The 21625-nt window shown below is 40.2% G+C and overlaps 2 protein-coding genes across 2 annotated transcripts; one reads left to right on the forward strand and one right to left on the reverse strand.

The window, feature by feature from the left end:
• Positions 1–5310: 5310 nt before the first annotated feature.
• On the reverse strand, positions 5311–13652 carry hic2 (hypermethylated in cancer 2). Its single transcript, XM_056736865.1, is given in 3 exon segments — positions 5311–11687; positions 11690–11972; positions 13470–13652. Coding segments are annotated over 2 exon segments (1632 nt in total). The 5' UTR covers positions 11943–11972; positions 13470–13652; the 3' UTR covers positions 5311–10308.
• Positions 13653–18613: 4961 nt separating this feature from the next.
• On the forward strand, positions 18614–21203 carry ube2l3a (ubiquitin-conjugating enzyme E2L 3a). Its single transcript, XM_056736633.1, has 4 exons — positions 18614–18747; positions 19546–19641; positions 19723–19909; positions 20384–21203. The coding sequence occupies exons 1-4, from the start codon at positions 18721–18723 to the stop codon at positions 20536–20538; spliced, it is 465 nt and encodes a 154-aa protein (XP_056592611.1). The 5' UTR covers positions 18614–18720; the 3' UTR covers positions 20539–21203.
• The last annotated feature ends 422 nt before the right edge of the window (positions 21204–21625 follow it).

Here is a 21625-nt window from a genome sequence, read left to right on the forward strand (position 1 = left end):
CTTTAATGTTGCCTTATAAAATCACCACCTCACAACATTATTTACCTCGGTGAGATTATGATAGATATATACTATGACACTGTATGATCAATAATTCACTTATCGTATTCACGTAAAGAATACCAAAATGTAAATATTTTGTGTTTGAAGGTGATGTTACCAGGGACGTATCCATACCATAGACCATACCTAGAGGTTTCTCCCATAGCCATCTCGTGTGGTACAGGGGTTTAGGTTTGCGAAAAAAAAGCTGCACTGTTTCCAGGAATTTCGCTTTTACATCCACACGCGAGCTGGAATAGTGGGTTGCTATGGCAACTGCTCCCTCTGCACTCAGGGATGGGGGAGGTGGTCCTCTCATCTCCTCAAACGTGCCCGTTTATTCACGACAGGGCAATTTTCAAGCCCCCCCTGGCCCCGACCGGTTGGGGGCAGATGTTTGGCATTGTTTAAAAACGTGATTGAATGGGTTTCAATACATGTACACGTGTGCATCAGGACGACACTACAACCATTTTGCTTAGCAGTGTGTGTGTGTTCCCTGGGAATCGAACCCCTGACTCTTGCATTTCTAACACAATTATTAGTTGCAGACGGTGAGCTGATCGAATCTCATTACCTGTGGCTGCATACACTGTGTTTACTGCAGTATAAAGCCACAGCATAGTAAAAACATGGTAAAGGGTGTACTGATGCAGTCTGAAGGGAACGGTAGGGTAGGACTGAAGTGCAGCTATACCGTTATTTTAATGAGTTTAGAGATTACGGCATTTAATGTGTAGTTTGTCGTCATGACAACATCTCAAGAATACTTTACACTTACATTGACCCTGAGGTGCAAAGCACATATAAACAACATAGTGATCTCACAAACTTTACTGAACTGTGTAAGATGACACAGGGTTTCCACTCTCATCCAAACAATATCTGAGAATCTTTATTTTTAACTCTATTACAGTTTATTCTATTATAGTTTACCAATTTACCTATATGACATCATTTCCTGAAATAAAATCATCAAGGTGCTTGGACATCGAGATCATTGTGTGATTATTCTGGTGGTTTAGTCGTTTTATCAGACAGCTGAACTGAAGACATTATTTAAAGTGCAATGAATACCTTCGAGTTTTACAATCATATTGATGTTTCCATTTCAGGCTATGCTATGCATAAAACTTTTTCATATATACGTTTACATACAAACCCTGATACATGATACATTATTATTCTAGATGTATTAAAAAGTTGAATGTGTTGTGTAGTTGTGCTTGGAGTGTAAACTTAAGCTCAGTTTTTGAAAGAATTTAAGGAGTTTGTGTAAAAGGTGACACAACACATGAGCAAAACTTTACTGTGAGCCCAGACACCTGTAATCAAAAACAATGATCAACAGAATATTAAAACTCAATGTGTGCTTCATTTCTTCACTTTGATACACATTCTTTATAAATTAGTATAAACCTCATATTTTCTGATACGCTGTAGATTTTGTGTCTGTCAAAGCTGTAGTTTACTCCATTTTGTTTGAATCTTGCGAGTATCTCACGTGGAGCACTACATTTTTATGAACCGGAAGCATAAGCGATTTACATTTACATTTAGTCATTTAGCAGACACTTTTTTCCAAAGCGACTTACAAGTTGGGTAAACAATAGAAGCAATTGGGTCAAACATTAGGACAAGAAATAAGAGCATAAGACCAATAAAAACATGTCTCACAAAGCCTACTACAGTGTAGAGCGAAGATTAGTTTATCTAAGCTTAAATAAGCATAGAGTTTATTTTTTAGATATTGTAGAAAAGATATAGAAATCAGAATTGATCGGTCAGGTGCAGACGGTTTTACCAGACGAGAGCAAATGATGTCAAACGCATAACACAATGCAAGTCAATAAAATCAGTTGTATTTTAAAAGTGTAACTTGTCTAACATGACCTCTCCCTGACTCCGCAGTCCGCAGGTGAACTTTGCCCGCGCATAGTCCGAAAAGTTTGAAAAGTAAATACTTTGTGAATTTCAAGGTCCTACTTTGGTTTATGAACCAGTTTATGTAAATATACGGTGTAAAAACACTTTTTTTTTTTTTAAATAGTCTGTAATTATTACCTTACATCTTGATGGATGGATTGATGGATCTTGACTGACTCAAATGATTCGTTCGTCGATTCATCCGTCTAATCCCCTCTCTCAGCCTTCTATGATCTGATTGGTCAACTGGTCTAATCTGCTGTGATTGGTCTACCACGTGCAGTGTCGCAAATGGAACGTAGGGGGGCATTACACGGAGTGACGCAAATCCAACCCGGAACTGAAATTAGAACGACAGACGACTCGTTCGCGTGATTCAGAGTCGACTCCTTTTATTCGTTCACATTGGGCTTTACAACTTGACGGACTGCCATAATTCACACATTGCATGAAATGTAACTTTAAGGACATTGTAATATTAACTCTTTATATGAATGTTACGGAGAGTGGACGAAGGGTGACACAAATCTGAGGGAGGTATATAAATTAGAATCGGGACAATGCACAGGACTCGAAACCGTGTCTAACAATATCACACAACTGTCAAAAAAACAACAACAAAGAAAACGTTTGTAATCACTTTTTTTCATTCGTTACCAAAGCTGTGCTAGTGCATGCAAGTAAATTCATAAAATATCACATCCAGGTCATGGCCGGTCCGGTGGGTTAGTGCCCAGCTCATCCCATTGTCGTATCGCATGGAGTGAGATCGGAGTGCCTCCTGGACAAACACACAAAGCTAACGCAACGTGACAGTGATGAATGACTCTTGAATCTGGATGTGCTGATCGCATGTGTGCTGCGCAGTGGGTTTGATTCAGGACCCCTGATGAATCTGCATACATATGGCAGGGGGGCCGGGACCACGTGACCTAATCATGTTTATCAAATGCAGTTGACGGTTTCTTATTAAAACTGTATCTAGGGGGCGGACTTTAATAGGACATGCATTTAAATCAGTAAAACACACTCTTTTTAAATCACATTTGTAATCCAGACTTTATTTTGCCACTAGCATCACCAACAGCGAAGCAACTTATATACCAGTTTCTTTCTTCAGCGGAACACAGAGGAAGATATTTTGATAAAGGTCTCAATGGTTTTGTGTTCATACAATGCAGTCAAGGGGACCAATGTTGTTTTTCAAAATATCTTGTTTTGCAGAAGAAACTCATTAACAATATGATATGAGGGTGAGTGAATGATGAAAGACTTTTTCTTCTCTTTAATAGAACCAATAATTCATTTAAGTTTTTACTCGCTGAAAAAACATTTATAAGGAACACCAAACATTTATATCTCTTAATGGCTCCCAAACTGTTATTTTCGTACAGGTCACGACCACTATCTTTGCACATCACATCTTTTCTAAATCAACTGTAGCTTTGAATTACTCAGTCTAACAACATCAAGGAGAAATAAAGAAAACGAAAAAAACAGCATCAGAATTTCACATGAAATCTTTTTTTCCCTTTGCGTCTTTTGTGGCCTCGTCCCTTCAACCTCGAGAAAAGGAGCCCATTATCTGTTGCCCTAAAGCCTGTTTTGTATAGCGCCATGGCACAGTGTAAATAAAGAGCGGGGGAACGGGGTGGAGGTCCGGTCTTTCTCTCTCTCGCTCGCTCTGAGAGGCTTCTGTACTGTTCCATGTGAAAGGATCAATATGCTAAACTCTCGCAGTGCCCACCACCTGTAGGGCCGTTTCTTTTGGCCGTTGCGCTGTCAGCCTGGCAGACTGTGCCATTACATTCAGTGGGGTGAAAGAGACACAGAAGAAAGAGAAGAATAGATTCAATTCTGCCGGACGGGCCCGCACGTAACCGCCCCCCTCTCATGCATTAATCCAGGGTTCGAGGGGCAGCTGCTGTACTGGTGAAGCAGACACCTGGTGCAACACTTTTTATGCAAACCCGAGGCCAGGCAAAAGCAGCTTTCGGGAGGTGTTCGGCAAACTTGATTTTATTTAGTCGGACACAATATTAGGCTTTTAGGATGTGAATATAATGCTGAACGGAACGATGTAAGAAAAATGAAATAACATTAGATTCTTCTGCCATGATGCCGAAGCTCGCTACTAATCTCCTGTCTGGAAAAACCCATGTTTAAAAGTGAAATGATACATATGGTGCGAAACCTGAACACTTTCTCCACTTAATGCATTTATTTTCCAATACAAATTTGCACGCCGCAACAGATGCCACAATCATGGGCATTAGACGCTGAATGGCCTTTCACGCGTTCGAGGGCTCCTCGCAAGATCTGCATGTGATTTTGGTCATCCGCAGATGCGTCTATAGTTAATCTATACTTAGCAGACGGGGGCAAGCGGGGGGAGGTGACATCAACATACAACTCATTGTGCCTGAAACTGACCCCTTTCAGGGTCATTCGGCATGTGACACCACTTGAGGCGGGGCTTAACGGCCCCGTAGAATTAGCCACACAACGACCATAAAAATGCCAACCCTCTTTTCCCTCGGGGCAGGGAGGTGCACGCTGGCCTCTTGACATACACTGGCAAAACTGGGGGGAACAAAAGGAGGGCCGGTCCAAATGGCCCCGAGAATGCAGAGCAGAGGGCCCAGCGGAGGGGAGAGGAAAGTGCTGGCCAAGGAGCCGCCCAGATGGCAGACGAAGATCTCGTGCCACGACCCGTTAGAGCCCGGTCGGGGGGAGGGGCCCGGGGGTCCCTCTCACCCGCTCGTCATTAATCATCGGCGACCCCTGGGCTCACGACTCAACCCGTCCTGCAGGGTGAAGTCTGAACGCGCTTCTGCATGATGGCCGTTGAAGACGCCCAGATTCAATCGCTTTAATGTAACTAGATTTGCATTTTCAGAAGAAACGAAGTGTGCATGAATAACAGAATAAAGGGTTTCAACTGAAATTATCCACTAAAACGCACTTTATACGTTAAGCAGATTTACTCTAGTTTGGACTTTTTTTTGATAAATTGTGATCGTTGGCTTAATATTTTGAGTGTTTATGGGTGGGTGGCATCGCTAGAAGTCTCTGATATTCTGCTCAAATAACATTTACATCAAATAATACTTTTCAGCGTTTATTTGCCTGTAACAAACAAAATTCTCGCAAGAAATCTCTTTAAAATCTCAACTATTTCTCACAAACGACAATGAGAATAAATGGAGACCAAATGGAAACTTTATATACATTTTTCCTAAAACGTCACATTTCACAAAGTTTAAGAAGAGATCTCAGCAAGGTCTCAAAGTGAGCTCTGATTTGTCAAGTCTGCAATCAAAAGTCAATATTATTGAAGATCTCTAGATGAACTCAAACAATAAATTGTCCCAAATCCAGATTGTTTTACTTCTACAATCTACATTCATTTCTCTCCTCCATACCCCTCATAGACCTTAAACAATGACACTCATTTTTTTCTGTTTGAAAGTCTTTAAGCAATTTTAAAAGAAACACCGGAGACCAAATTGATACTCAAGTGAAACACAATACATTTTCCTCCTAGTGTGCAACAGTAACAGTGATACTTGTGTATTACATAAAAAATAAACAGCAAAGCAATTGTAAACACACAAAGATAGACACAAGCAGAGATTTTTTGATCAAGATTTTAATGAAAAGATTCTAAAATGACTTCTGGTAGCTGTACATTAAGACTGAGTGTGAGATGAGCTCTGTACACTTTCATTAACATGACACAGAATTTGAGCCGCACGCAGCTCTGACCTGAATACAAGCTCTCGGAGGAGATGGAACGTGAAACCGCCGTGTTGTCTGCAAACCGTGTTCAAGGCTGACCGACTCATAAAAAAACAACACGTCGGGGGAAACTTGTTTTCATTCGCAAACTTGTGGCAACAAACTTCCCCTCGAAAGGACAATATTGAGAGGAACGTTAACGGAATGCTTAAAGAATCACATCATTCGGCTCTGAAAGGGACGAGCTCATGACTAAAGCATTTATATGATGTGATATGAGGTTTAAGTAAAACCATATGGGGAAATGCCCACCTGCTATGCACATGCTCGTGAATGTGGCTTTGGTTTAGTTTGGGTTGGTTTGGTAACCCGAGGTCCCTGCGAACGCCCAACACCAGTTATGCTGAGGCAACGTCACAACATAATACTATACGGGATATGTAGAAATAACAGAAAAAACTACACATTAGCAGCAAACAAGAGTGAGATGATGTCTATTCTTTAACCAGTGATTCTGTATAAAGCTTCACAAATGAAGACGTAAACGTTTTCATTTCAAATAACCGATGCGTCGGCCGGATCCAAAGGACCTCGGTGAGAACAGGAAAGTGCATTTTTATAAAGCTTCAAGGTATTGACATTATTATAAGATGCGTTCTGTTTGATGCTTTGAATGACAAAAAGGGTGTGAAAACTTTGGCTCTGTTGGGCATTTGGAAGAAAGAAAAACAGATCTGGGGTCAGCCTTAAACGACGGCGCATGACAACACCGCCGGTCCTGTACAGAAAAACACATCCTTGAGCGCCTTTGACAATTCTAAAAGGTCCGTTCCAGGCGAACAGAGGACATTTAAAACAGACAATCAGCCTTCAAGTGTGGACCACAGAAACGCGTGCATGCTTCGAGCGAGACAAGGGTTACAAAAGGGCGTTTATGACGGACACTTCATGGAGAAATACATTCCTCGTGTCTATATCTTCACAGGCTTGAAAATGATCGACGTCTTGTGTCGTTTAATTTTATTTACCTCTCAGCAAACAGAAGGAACTCAAACCCTGAAGACACGTCGCACAAAGTGAACTCTTTAGCAAAAGTGAAAACAGGATCAACAAATAAATACATTCAGCACTGACAATAGACATTTGATAAAAAAAGTGAACACTGTCAGTAAGTGTTTGCACCAGTGTGGATGGAGGAGAGGCCAGTCGCTTTTCACCCGCTTCTTTTGTGGACCCAAAAATAACAGGCAGTTCAGAACACGATAAAAAAGAAAGAAGTGAAATAACTCTAAAAATCAAAAAATAAAATATATTTATTTATATTCATATATATATATGCAGCAAGTCCTAAATAGTATTACTTCGAGGTAAACGTGTACGTAGTTGTGTTCATGCGTATTTACATAATTAGAAAACAACAAAAGCAGCAAATTCCGATACGTCGGCGTCAACGACGGGATGATTTGCGTAAGGGACGTCTCTGCACATATTAAAGGGCCAATTGTACATCAAGTGGTTGGTAAAATCCACAATGCAGCGGATTTGTTCACAGGGTAAGACTCACAGTTACGTTTGACTTTCGGTTAAACCTACGCAGAAGCACGTTCGCGCTGGCCTCCCCTCACCTGAGGTCTGTGACTGTAAGAGTTTATGTAAACAATGAGATATTATACACAAGAATCTTTTTGTCAGACAATCAATCGAACAATCATTCAAAATGTGCTTTGGTTTAGAAAATAGTCTGAAAATTTGGGTATGAGCTTTCATCGTATTCCTTTATACATTTGCGTTAACTAGAATGCTTTTTTTATTCTTTTCATTTTTTTGTTGTTCAAAAACACCCTTGAACTTAAAAGCGAAACTCCTCTAACACCTCGGCTTTGTTTTTTCTTTTTTTTCCCTCAAGGCGTTGTTTTGAAATGGGCACGTACTCTCGTAAAATCTATTTCGTAAGAAAACTAGTGTTTTGCTTCTCATCATTAAAATACAGAAATTGACACAGTATTGACACAGTCGTACAAATGTGGTCGAAAGCTCTGCATTTCAAAACATGCAGAGCTATCCCTGAAGTTTTGAAGTAGAAACATTATTGTCACAGTTTGAACATTTTGCCATTCTTTCACTGCTTGACCTGTTCTCAGCATCTATAGTCTGAAACGGAGCGTCGTCTTCCCCATAAAAATCATTTCTTTAATGTTGTTCAAATGAAGTGCTCTTAAATCAGCAAGATACCAATGGGAACTTTTTCCTGGAATCCTTTTACCAACAAAACAGAAAAAAGTCTCCCTGAGTTGAGGTATCAACGCCAGAGCTCACTTGGTTTAACTGTAACAAAACAACCTAAGAAATGTACCCCTTACTGGTGACCATATAAATCAATGACTTTGTCCACTTTTGTCCATGTCGCATGCAGCCAAATTGGATATCGAATGCAATAATGTCTTAAGCGCAGCATAAATCCAGTGTATTGACTTGAACTTGAATTCAATTTACCCAAAAATGTTATGAGAGGTGAAATAAAACCACCAGCAAAGGATTCCAGAAAAAGAGGAGTAAACTGAGCTCCGTTTAACACGACTATAGCTGCCTCCCCATCAAACACAGAACACTGGAGACAGAACCGGGGAAATAAATAACCCATTCAAAAGAAATGCCATTAAGACTTGTACGTTAAGAACTACATATGGAATGTGATACGCTGGGATTGAGATAACACGTAACTGAAGAAGACCATGAAGATGGCAGCCAAAGAAAATTCAGGACAGGACTATAAATACATCCGTCAGCATTTGTCCAAACCCTGACAATGTAACATTCACCCAGCATTTCACATTTTCTGAACATGCGTACTTTACACAATACAGAAGTGAATAAATGATAGCCACATAACTAACATGACAAAAGATTTTTTGGGGGACTGATGGCTGAGAAGCAAGCCAGTGTATCACTTCCTCATTCCAGAGAGATCTCCAACATGATCGATATGTAACAAAAATCAACAACGCTCGCTTTACGTCCTAACAGTTTTCTCTTGGTCTGAACTAAAATGAGTCCTTCTGAAGTTCTTCGGCAGACTAAGTAAGAAATTGAAAGACACTCTTAAGAAACTATTGTAAACTTCAACAACGGAAAGCCATAGGCCCAGGGGAAAGAAGTTCATTGGTTTTTAGTTGATGTCAAGTACAAACTAACGTCCCACTACATTGCTCTTCATCGAGAACTACGACAGAATGACGTCCGTACCTCCTGCAGCGGAATCGAAGACCTTTGGTAGGGATATTCTACAGGAACCGTTTGTTGGCAAGTCATTCATTGCAACATCACTTTTCTCTTTGGATTTCGGACATAAAACTTTCAATACCTTAAATACCTTAAAGAAGCTATTTTCTACATTAATGCTTTTACAACTTAAAACTTTTGTTGACGGGCATGACTACTTTAAAACCTGCGCAAACTTTATACATCTATATTCAGAGATCAACGCTTGTCCAATGAATGTATCGTTCTTGAGAATTAAGAGGTAGAATGTGACAAGGCCGTACGGCCTGCCTTTTCGGTGAAGGGAAAAACACAAATCAAAAAAGTGAAAAAAAAAAAAAGTACGGACAGAATTGTAAAGTTAAACAACACTAAAATTAACCCATCTGACCCATCACCCAAACCATCCCAAAACCCCAAAACTTCCAGTTAAAACATTCACAGAAGCATATCAATAAGTTATCTAAAGTCATCTAAAAGTACCTCTAAGTTTGGCTTTTCTTTCAGAGTAAACCTCTACACACTATGTGAGACACAAGCTCAAAAGAACACCCAGGGCCTCTCTTCGGCACGTTTCCATTGGCTTATGTCCAGATGTAGGTGGGACGTAGCAATCTTGCATCAAGCATCTCAAAAGCTGTTGGTTTTGCTGCATTGATAAATTACCAACCATGGAAGGTTCAGTTATAATAATAAACTACAGGACGACACCTTGCCCAACTACAGCGAACATAAACCAATGGGTACGGAGCAGGCATACTGGGAAATGTTTGGTTGGATGCACAAAGCTTTTATGAAACACCACATAAATGTCTACAAACAAACATTCTTGTAGCCCTAACAACACTGTCAGACCCATGGAGACACGTTAAAGAATCAAACCTTTGAATTTGCAATACATGTATACACTTGGTCATCACAAGCTTGACCTCTCTGAGAGTTGTAGATATATACCAGCTTAACTATTGCGAAGGATACGTTTAAAACAAGACCAAGAGAATCAAAAAAGGAATATTTCTGGGATACCAAAAAGGGACAGACTGCACAAACTCAAAGTGGACAAAACCAGTGCATAGACTGCAGTGGTTCAGAGTGGTCTGGAGGAATCAAACAACAGCATTAGTACCCAGATTTACATTCACAGCTAAATTAAAAGAAAAAAAAAGATAATGATCGTAAGCCTATGAAATCGTACCAATGGGTCTATTCTGTTGTGAATCCTTGTTTGAATGGCTCCTTCTGTAACAAAAGCAGAAGAGAATCCTGCTTTGGGTTTCTTCAAAGGAAAGGTGTGAGTGGTCTCTTTTTCTCAAGGGTCCCGCTGCTCCAGGGGTCTTTGGCTTATGATGGGGAAGTATGCATTCGTAGGTGGCTAATGAGGTTACGTTGTTGGGTAAACTTACCCCCACAGAGCTGACATTCGTACGGCTTCTCACCTGAGTGGACCCGCATGTGCTCTGTGAGCCGGTACTGCCGGGTAAAGCGCATGCCGCACTCATCACAGGCAAATGGTTTTAGTCCCAGGTGGCTGCGCATGTGGCGCGTCATGGTGCCGCGTTGGGTAAACATCTTGCCGCAGATGTTACAGGGGAAAGGACGAGTGAGCCAATGGGTCTTCTCGTGTTGCCGAAGAGTGGCTGGATCTTTGTAGCTCTTGTTGCAGACCGAGCAGCCAAAGCGGCGTGACTCGGTGCCGTGGACGTGTGTCACTTGCGAAGAAAGGTCTTCAGCCTCTACTTCGTCTTCCTTTGGATAGGACTCGTCGTCCTCTTCTTTGATGTACAGCTCTTCCTCCGTGTGAGTCTCCACGTGAGCGTTCAACTCCTCCGAGCTTGGGAAGCCTTTACCGCAGGGGATGCAAACGTACAGGTTGTCGCCAAGGGCTGGCTCGAACGTTGTGGTGTCCTGGCGGTAGACATAATTGGTGCTGTTCCGCCCACCTTCGCTCTCGCTGTGTCCGCTATCTTCACTTTGTTCTTGTCCGTTGTCTAAACCATCCTCGTCCTCCTTTCCTACGCCAGGGAGCAGTTTCCCAGCAACATTCAACCGTTTGGCAACACCGTTGGGTAAAGTTCCTCGTTCCTCTTCGCCTTTGTTACCTTCACTTTTGGGTGTCCGCCTATTGCGGGTGACCTGGCGGGAGCTTTTATGCTGGTCAACGTCAGGAGGCGGCTGACTGTCTACACAATCTCCTCCTCCCAGCTCCATGGGCTCCCCGCCGGCAAGGTTCTGCATGTTGGCGTTCTCTTCAAATGAGGCACTGTTGGATTCTGAGGCAGATTGGGGGGATTCCTGCGGGATGCTGCTGGGACTCACTTCTTCGGTGGCTGTGCTCCCCGAGGGGCTTTTTTTGGAAAGATCCAGGCCAAGTTCCTGGATGCCGCAAGTGCCGTTGCTTCCGTTCTTACTCGTGGAGGGACTCAGCGAGTTGGCGTTTCTAACAAACATCTCGTCTTCTGACAGGTCGTCTTTGAGCAGCTCATCGTGCCTCTTCACCTTCTCGCTGTCTTTTAACCCTGACATTTGGTTTGGAGTTATGGGTGTAGAGGACAGCCTTTGGTTCCTAGAAGTTCTCCCATTGGTTGGGGTGGTAGGTTTGGTCAGAAGCGATCTCCCGTTGCGCTTCAGCTTCTTTCTGCAGAGGGCTGCCAGGTCGTGAAGTTGGAGGTAGCTTGCTGCCGTCAACAGGGCGTTGAAATTGTGGTCGCTGAACTGATCTGAGACAAAAGCTTGCCGGTGTAAATGAAGTCCAGAACTTGACGGAAAACCGACGGGTTGACCATGTCCGTGTCGAGGTTGATCAAGTTGTCATGAAGGATGAGGGATTTGAAGTAGATACTGCTGGCTGCCAGGATGTTCTTGTGTGCCCGAAAGAGGGCATTTTCGACAACTATGATGACATCACACAGATAACCTTTGGCTCTTTGTTGGTTCAGCTGCAGTAGCAATTGTTTGGCATGATTTGGCAATTCCATTTCCAACTTCTGTGTCTTCCCCTATGAAACCTACAATAGAAAAAACAAAAACTGTTTAGGAACTTGGTTTAATATTATGCTTTCTCTAAACATCCACATTAAAGTCATTCGCATTTAAACTTTATTAGACAATTTTCCCCACCAGCTCCGGCACATTTATGTGATTTTACATACGTCTCACACCTTAGCAACACAAAGCTTAAACCCAGACGATTCTCAGAGTAAAGTTCTCTTGAAGTTTGTTTATGAAAGGATCAAGTTGTAAGAGGGTTGGTCTCAACATCATGGCATCCACTAGGTGAACACACCCTTAAGCCTTCATTTCTCACGTAAGTGTACATCACATTGTCAAACCAAAAGGGAACATGAAACAATCATAAACAATATACAATTCAAAACCTTCATAATATGTTCACACAAAACAGTTGCCCAAATTCTTAATAAATCGCATGGCTCAACTCTTTATGGTGGCACGTTTAAACTGGCAACATATATTTTGATCCAATTCTCATCTTTCAGCTTAAAGGTGAAAAGAGATAAAAGACGTGAACAGTAACACAATTTCTTTTCTTCTTTGGGCGTCCACCACAGCTTAACGTTCCTGCCAGCAGTCATTAATGCCAGCCTCCAGGGTCAGTCCCTTTGTTGTCATATGGGGGTTGGGTAAAAAGGTTATTGGACGTCACCGGGCAGCTTGTGTGACGGACAGCTTGAAACCCGAGCTGGGATAACACAGAGGGTGTGGTGGGAAACAGGTAAACCAGCACCCAATGCACTGGGTGAGCAGGTCCTAACATGCAGCAGAATCTATGTAATGCTGGCGTGTCTGTGGGAAACAGTGAAATTATTATTGCACAAACACATCTTTATGTGAACAATTTCATGTTGTGGTTCGCCGTTTTATTTATGAGACTATTTTTGTTAATTGATATTTCGCCAATTTGATTTTTGTATTACAGAGTATTCCAACCGGCTACCCTTGAATATAGATTTGTGCCACATTTGAGTGAATTTTTTATGAAGCACATTTAAATTGAGCTTACACGACTTCATGTACAAAATACATCAAACTGAATAAAAGATCCTAAACACCTTAATAGCCTGGACAAAAAAATTGACAATTAAAAAAGACATTTCCATATTTTCCAGGGTGATTATTTATAAATATAACCACACAGCATCTATTTTTAAAACGACTATGCTGTATTTTAATCATTAGTTGAACAGATAACCATTCTAAAGGTTATTTATGACCAAAGCCAAACCAAAACCAATAATGGGGTCAGAATATCAAGCAGAGTGAAAGTCTGTTTGAAGTTTCTTTTTTAAGTCTCAGGGTACAGATGATAAATAAAACATGACTTATTTCATTTTCATCGACACATTGTGCACACTGCATCAATGCAATAAAAAGTGCATAAACTGCAGCTATCAACAACAAAACAATCGAGGAACTCCATGTAAATAGATTTTAATCATTCACTTCACGCAAACACTGTTCAAATTGAAATCCCAGAAAAAGCTTACTTCTTCAAAATGGGTTCTCTAAACATCCCCATATACAGGTCACACAAGAACCAGTACGACCAGGTGTGATACCATCTCTCACAGTATGGAACTGCCCGAGTAACAAAACACCCAATCTGTTTAGACAAACCGCTGGTTAAAAAAGAAACGAGAATAAGCACAAAAACGAGGAACATGCGAGTAAAGAGGTTTATCTAAAGAGTGGCCCAGAAGTCTTGATAAGATGCTACTGGTCTTTCAATCACAGACATTCCAGCTTCTCATAAAGGAGCAGTGATGTCCCGCAGATGAAATGGCTGCTCTAATCAAACAGATTGTTGTCTGAAAAAAGTCAAAGTGCAAGAGGGTCCAGTAACATCACGGGTAAACAAGTCAAGCAGGCGGTGTGCTGCTAAACCTCATAAACAAGCTTATCTGCTGCCACGGACCCCTGAGGGCCCCAATTTTATCATCTTGATGCTGTAAAAAAGGAGTAAAGTGATAAATGTTCACCAAAAAATGAAAACTCTGTCTTATATATTCGCCCTCTTGTGGTTCTGAACTTGTTCACAAAAGAAGATATTTCAAGAAAGGTGTTGATTTTATGTTCATAAAATGAAATTCAATGACGTTTTCAAAACATCTTCTCTTGCTTTCTGCAGAAGAACAAAAGTCAAATATGTTTGGAATAACATAAGGGCGAGTAAACAGGACAATGGTCAAACAAAGATTATTCATGAGATCCCTTCACATATTGCATCCAACCTTTGTCAGATAAGGTACAAGAATGTCTTGACTGAGCTCACTTCATCATCAATGATTTAAAAATGATTAATCTCTAAAAATAGCAAAATCTTGCTTTAGTTTTAATGACATCAGGTGAGGTAACTTGATAAGAGACACCTACAAACATTAAGATCTAAGTGCTTACTGTAACCAACCAACCACTAGCCTCCTGAGAGCAGGGGCCAGGAAAATCTGATCCAAATGATGTGATGCAACAACTAAGAGTCTGATAACACAGTATATCCCTTATCTGAAGAATTTACCCCCCCCCCCACACACACACACACACACCGCGCCTGTCAATTTCATTCAATATCACACCCTACATGTGCTAAAAACTGACCGGGGTTCACCAAAAACAAGGTTGGGAAATACTTTGAAGGCACAATGAAATGTATTGATAATTATGCATGCATGCTGTTAAAATAAAATAATAGTTGTTGCCATTTGATCATCTTCAGGCACATGTACATTTTAAAGCATTTGTTTTTTTTCCCCAAAGTGTCTGGCCGTGCATTCAGGAGTATATATATTTTTTTAATTAATATACGTGTTCTCTGGGAATTCAAACCTGCAGCTTATGTGTCCTCAACGCAATGCTCAACCAGTTCGTGGAGCTTTCAACGCTCTACATGTGGCAGTTGCTGTTATTGTGCCACCGAAAGTACATTGGGAATATATTGGGTTCTGTGATGTCGAAACAGGCCCTGAAGTTTAAGAATACCTCAGAAATGAACAGAAAATGCATAAGCCCATACTGACAAACCCGTTTCAAACCCTCGCTTCCACATACCTCTAACATATGTCTGTGTCAAAGTGCATCTTTGCAAAACTGCTGCATAATACAGAAACCTAATCTAAACCACAAAACACTTCTAGCACCTGCCTGGAAATTAAGAGCAAAAACAGATTAAACTCTGCATTATCCCAAAAAAGATCCACACTCATAATCCTAATTTTTCCAATAGGGCTGTGCAATAAATCAAAATTTATTGTAATCTTCAATTCTGGCCTTCAACAATTAAAAAAACATAATAATCGAGGTAAAGCGATTATTGCGGCGCATTCCATTTTGCCTATATAAAACCACTGCGCACAGCTTTCCTTTATAGTGGTTCAGCTGCGCTAGTTCTCTACATTTGAATTCATAGTTTATGAGCCAAGTTTAATTTTTATTCTTTGCTGTTCGAAAAGTTAGTGAGTAATCGTGGTAAATAATCGGGATATGATTATTGCTCAAGATAACCAGGATTATAATTTTTTTCATAATCGAGCTGCCCTATTTTCCAACCAGACATGATGTTAAAAGGATCTAGTCACCAAGCATGTTGGACAAGATTTCAGACACGGGGTTATGCCTAAAGCAACGTGCACACAATGCATACATTCATACACAGACATGTGAGCCTATACGTTAACTCCTAAAAGAGTTTAAACGAAACAATTAAACCGAAGTTAAACTATATTTTTCTTGCCAAGTAAAGAAAAAGGGCTGTTGCCAATTATTTCATCAAAACACTGTTAAAAGCAACATTCCTGTTAAAAAGAAAAAAAAAACACACCTGTAATCTAAAGAGTAGCTAGTTAAACATACGTTTCCACCCAAACAGTCCACCCAGGTAAGTACGGCTGGCTTTTCTAGGTGAGCAGATAAAACTGTCAGAAACATCGTAAATAAGGCTTTTTTCTTCTAACAGTGAAACAGACAAAACCCTGCGGTCGACCGGGTGTCAAATTAGGCTTAGATCAAATCTGAACCCACAAGAAACGTTAGAAAGAAGCCCTCTCAATTATAATGGTCTAATACACCGTCCCCACCCCATTCACTCAATAGAGCCCATCATCTGCATTATTCAAAGCAGAAACCAAGGCCTTCCATTCACACGAGTATTGATTGGACCTTAACATGAATGCCGCTACATCCATTAAACTCATCTTGTATTCTCATTTTGCATTTAAAATAAGTGTGCCATGGCTGTCGACATCAGGGCACTACCAAAGGATGCATGTTTGTTTACCTTCTAAACATTTCATTCATACATTCACAACAGCACAGAGGACAGCAGAGAGTGCCCATTCGTTTATCAATATTTACACTTTTCTACTTAATCCAGATGATGTGCTCCATAAATGGCATCCTGATTAAAACAAATACTGTTTTGATCTCTACACCAGAGCCGCCCGCCGGTATCTGGTTGTTTACAGTCATATCATTGATAGAAGTTTTTACACCGTATGTTGTCAACTTCATCCACACAGAATGACTTTAATAATGGGGCCCTGATCTCAAAGCACTGTAAAACAAGCCCCCCCTCCCCCAGGTCATTAAAATGGATGAGATTTAAAAGGTTCCTCAAGCACCCATCCTTAAGAAACGGTGCAATCATTCATCTGAACACAGTATTAATGCTTCATCTCAGGCAAAATAAGAAACTTGTCCAGAAAACAGAATGTTTACATCCAACGTCAAACGCAACAATGTAACAAAACGTGCATGAACGAATCAGTGCGCGTGATCTTTACACGCAACATTGTAACATTCGCAAACAAAAAAACGAACGTAATCACTTTATCTTAACATGAATGGGCAAAACTCAATTTAATTAATAATAATAATCTACCCAGGTCAAAAACAGCAGGCAAGACACCACGAATCAAGTTTCAACTAATACACAGCGATCCTACATATATCCTCCAACACGTTCAATCTCAAATGTCAACAATTATATCTCATTTCATGCATTAACTACACAAAAGCATGATTAAACAGTATATGCGATAGATGTTAAAGGTAAATACACACAGGGGAGGGAGGGGGCAGGAATGCCGTCCACATAAAGGCTCGTCCAGTCCTGCCAACCGTATGTCTGTAAAGGTATCGATAAATCGTGTTTGCTTCAGTATAAACATGCAGTTTGCGTTTGCACACATTTTATGCCTATAATGTTGTTTTGGATCAATGCACGAGCTATACCGAAGAGCTCCGGGTAACCCATCACATAAAACACACCGTTTGCCTCTGCCAGGCTGCGCTCGCGCTGCTTGTGTGCATTAAAAGCCCCGGTGGGCACGCGAGCGCAGTCGCCAAACCGCATACGAATTTAACCGTTCGCGCATTCCCAACGCAGCGTTTATGATTAAGTACGAAATGCACGTTTAAGAATAAAGTGGATTTACCTTAATGCATGGACAGAAAGTGTTTAAACAGCCATCCTATCTTCACATCTCACAGCTTTCCGAGCGCCATCTTGCTTTGCGAGCTCGTGTGACGTGAGAAATCCTCACCCCTGACCCACATTTGAATGAGAGGCAGTAAAGAGGGGGAGAAAGAGCCAAGTGCCCTGCCTTTGCCAGCCACACACCCTCGTTTGCCTCAACAGCCCCGGGCTGCTGGAGTGGTGTTGCTTGCTTGCCGTAACCTGCAGCTGCTGGTGCTGCCAGATTTGCAAGCCAAATTCTGTTTTTCAGTCGAATCTCCCACTTTATGGTTTGTAATTATTATATCATTTGAATAACATATCATTTAAAACAAGGAATTTTGAAGTGCAACACTAGTTTACTATAAATTCACAGTTACAACAGGAACATGTTAGAATCACAGAGTCATTTATTTATATTAAGCCTCCAGTGCAGACATCTAAAGACATCAGCAAGACATGTAATAGACAAATAAAACAATAAGGCATTTAGTCATTGTATATCAAATATACAAAAAATATAAAGAGACTATTGTACAAGATAAATATATTTTGTGAATATACATATTTACAGGTGCTACGCAAAGCCTTATGAGATGTGCTGGTTGGTACAGGGAACAATTACTTTTACAATAATTTAAACTAATGTTTACATCATGTTTACTTAAAATTAAATAAAAATATTGTAGAGTTTAAATGTCTTGTACTTTGATTAGAATTGTAAGAAAGTAATAAAGATCGTATTAGAAATTGGTATTTTATTTGACACTGTGGGGTTTGGAAGTGCAACACTATTAAAGTCCTCTTACGCCCCCTAGTGGACTTTGTGCAGTGTGGTCTGTGGAGGTAGTTACAGGTAGCCGGGATATTAATTTGACTCCTTGATATCTGTTACTATATAAATGTAGTTATTTTTGTCATCTTAAACTAACAAGTGTCTGTTATTAATTTGACACTGCAAATAGTAAACTAAATTGTTTAATGCTATACGAAGCATTAAAATGTTAACGAAGCAAATAATTATAAAATATTACGTTTTTACAAACATGACATCAAAGATAGGCATAATAGCATAGGTTACTATCAAATATCTTTTATTATTAGTTTATATTATTGACGTCATTTAAAGACACTCACTAAGTTTGTGATATACTTTAAATAATATAAAGCAAGACAATAAAAGGAGAATTCAATAGTCTGGATTTATATAAAACAATATTTAATCATTTTTAGGACAGAAGTGGAGTGAATTCATTGCGCGGTGCATTGTGGTTAAAGGCAAATCCAAGATGGCGGCGAGCAGGCGACTGCATAAGGTAAATATCCCGAAAAATCGGATTTTGCTCATATCAAATTAAGTGTCGTTTGTTTTATCGTCGAAAACAAACGTGTTACGGATTCCAATGACTGTTGGTCAGAGACACGAAACTTTAAATGACTCTGATTTGAAATTTGTTGAGGATGAGGAGGATGACGATAACTAGCTTAGCTGTAACGTTACTTGAAATATTCGCAGGAAAATAAAATTGTGGTTTAAATAAAACGTGAAAATGAACCAACCAAACCGTCGACTAAACGAGTTTAAGTTATTACGTAGTGTTTAGAACGAAGTTTACACGTCTAGAGCGTTAATTTAAATAGATTGTTCGAGTTAAAACAGAATCGAAACTAGTTTATGTGTGAGTTTACAAACGAAATCGGATCAATTAAAAATCACGATCATATTAGAAACGAGTGATTGTCGAGTATTTTACTACAGAATAATTTTACGTATCGATAGTTTAGGTAAATTTTTAATAATAAAAATACTGAAACAGGAAGTGTCTGTCGTCTTCGAAAAGAGTGTCGGTGTATCACGGTTTTAAAAGATAAAACGGTATGAGGGTATATTGCTAATTAGTAAAATTATCCTTCAGGGAAAAAAGTAAATTGGACGTGTTTTTTTTGTTGATATATGAACTATGAGATTGTGGTGGGTTATTTTATGTGTTGAAGTTGGACGTGACCACAGTTAATCGTAACGTACTTTCGTTTTTACTTCCGGTTTCTCATTTCAAGGTTAAAGAAATGTTAGTGTTCACAATACAATCACTATCATATTCTATGTTTTACAGGAACTTGATGAAATTCGCAAGTCTGGAATGAAAAATTTCCGCAACATTCTTGTTGACGAGACGAACATTCTGACCTGGCAAGGGCTCATTGTGCCTGTAAGTTCATATGAAAGTCCCAGTTCTTTATTGAAAAACTTGTTGTCTGTTAGGATCTCATGTGTTATTCTTTTTTTCAAGGACAACCCTCCCTATGATAAAGGTGCATTCCGGATTGAGATCACATTCCCTGCGGAATATCCCTTTAAACCCCCAAAGATAACATTCAAAACAAAGATCTACCACCCAAATATTGATGAGAAGGGTCAGGTGTGCCTGCCAGTCATAAGTGCAGAGAACTGGAAACCAGCAACCAAGACTGACCAAGGTACAGGCTCTCTCTTAGACCTAGAACTTCACGAGTTCACCTTACCAAATAATTAAATAGGCGGCAGTTTAATTAAGCAGAGAATACTGTATGCGTATTTGTCGTGCTGTCCGGGGAGAGGGCTCTGGGGTCGGCATTCTCTCCCGACCCCGGAGCACTCCCCCCTTGTCCGGGGCGAGGGGACCGATCTCAGTTTTTGCCCGAGCCAAGAGCGCTTCCCCCCGGATAAGGAGAGGGTTTAAAAGTGAGGAGTCGGGTTGGAGGAGGGATATTGCAAAACTGTAGAGTGAAGGAAGTAAGGCGGTTTAACCATTCATAGAGTTTGCTCTTGATTTGATTGGATGGGAGACGTGGATGGCTAATGGCTGGCAGCTGCGTAATTATTTGCATGAGCTCCTCCCGAACTTTGTTATTGACACATCATTTTGGAGTCCGACATTGGTGTATTTATGATCTGTTATTTCTCTTAAACAGTAATCCAGTCTCTCATCGCCCTCGTCAACGACCCCCAACCAGAACACCCACTCAGGGCTGACCTGGCAGAAGAATACTCAAAAGACCGTAAAAAATTCTTCAAGAACGCAGAAGAGTTTACAAGGAAACACGGCGAGAAGAGGCCAGTTGACTGATATTGCATGGGCACATTTCTCGTTTCTTCTCTGCCCGCAAAACCGTCTCCACAATCCGAGTTCCCGCCAACCTGCTCTCCCTCTGTCACCCAGCATTCTCTGAGCCCTCAGAGCCCAACATCCCAGCCGCATTTCACCTTCGGCCGAAAGACCCCGTGACTTGCCTCTGGGTGTCGACTGGCTGGTGTAGCGTGATCATGGGACACATGCCAATAAGATATTAATAAATTAGTGAGATTTATGGGTGGGACAGGGCAGTGGGCGGGGCTAAGAGGTAAAAGTTTGTTCCTTTTAATTAGTTCTTAAATTGCACAGAGATGTGTCCAGTCTGCTGTGCAATGAGTCTTGACTGTTTTCATAGCAGAATACTACGGAGAACCAGAGTATAATGTTAAGTCGTTTCACGTTCACATGTATGACATTGTTAAAAACGTAAAATCCAAAAGATCTTTGAACAAAATCATATAATTCATTAATGTTCTAAAGGTGTGTGGAAATTTTCTTTTCTCATCTTTGTGTTTTTTATATATTTGCTTAGGTTGCACTGTTTTCTGTGGAATAAGGTTTAATGTTCTTCATATTCTCAGTTTGTATCTCATGGAACTTTAGCTTAGTCACTGTCACCAATATAAAGTTTATGATGTCATAAAAAAGTAAAGCAGAAATTACTGTGTGTTACTTTCTGAATGAACATCTCGGAACAGTTGTTTCAAGCTGTCACAAATATTCTTGTGTAGTTTGATGTGCTATGAAATTACATTTTGATTGACCAAAGTTGGGGTAAAGATATTTTCCTTATATATCGCTACAACTAGTATCAAAGTAGGACATTAATGATTAAAATTACATTTAGCTGTAAAATGTTTTTTATCTTTATCCTTTATAAAACACACACACACACCACTAGGGGGCCTTAAGATTTTTTAACCATACTTCTGGTTACCGGAATTATAAGGAAGTAAATATTTGTATGCATACAGAATTTATAAACGTTGCAGTATTTGTCTTGTAAAAATATCAAATGTCTTTATCTTGCTTATCAAGTATTTGATATAGCTTTGATTTCCACTGATCGTATACCATGACA

Source organism: Triplophysa dalaica, chromosome 22 (assembly GCF_015846415.1).
Source record: "Triplophysa dalaica isolate WHDGS20190420 chromosome 22, ASM1584641v1, whole genome shotgun sequence".
In the NCBI taxonomy this organism is placed as follows: Eukaryota; Metazoa; Chordata; class Actinopteri; order Cypriniformes; family Nemacheilidae; genus Triplophysa; species Triplophysa dalaica.

Bases quoted from the DNA above. Each gene is read 5' to 3' on its own strand.
- ube2l3a (XM_056736633.1), top strand. From the start codon at position 18,721: ATGGCGGCGAGCAGGCGACTGCATAAG. The intron at 19,642-19,722 runs GTAAGTTCATAT...CTTTTTTTCAAG, and splicing joins GGCAAGGGCTCATTGTGCCT to GACAACCCTCCCTATGATAA. The intron at 19,910-20,383 runs GTACAGGCTCTC...TCTCTTAAACAG, and splicing joins AGCAACCAAGACTGACCAAG to TAATCCAGTCTCTCATCGCC.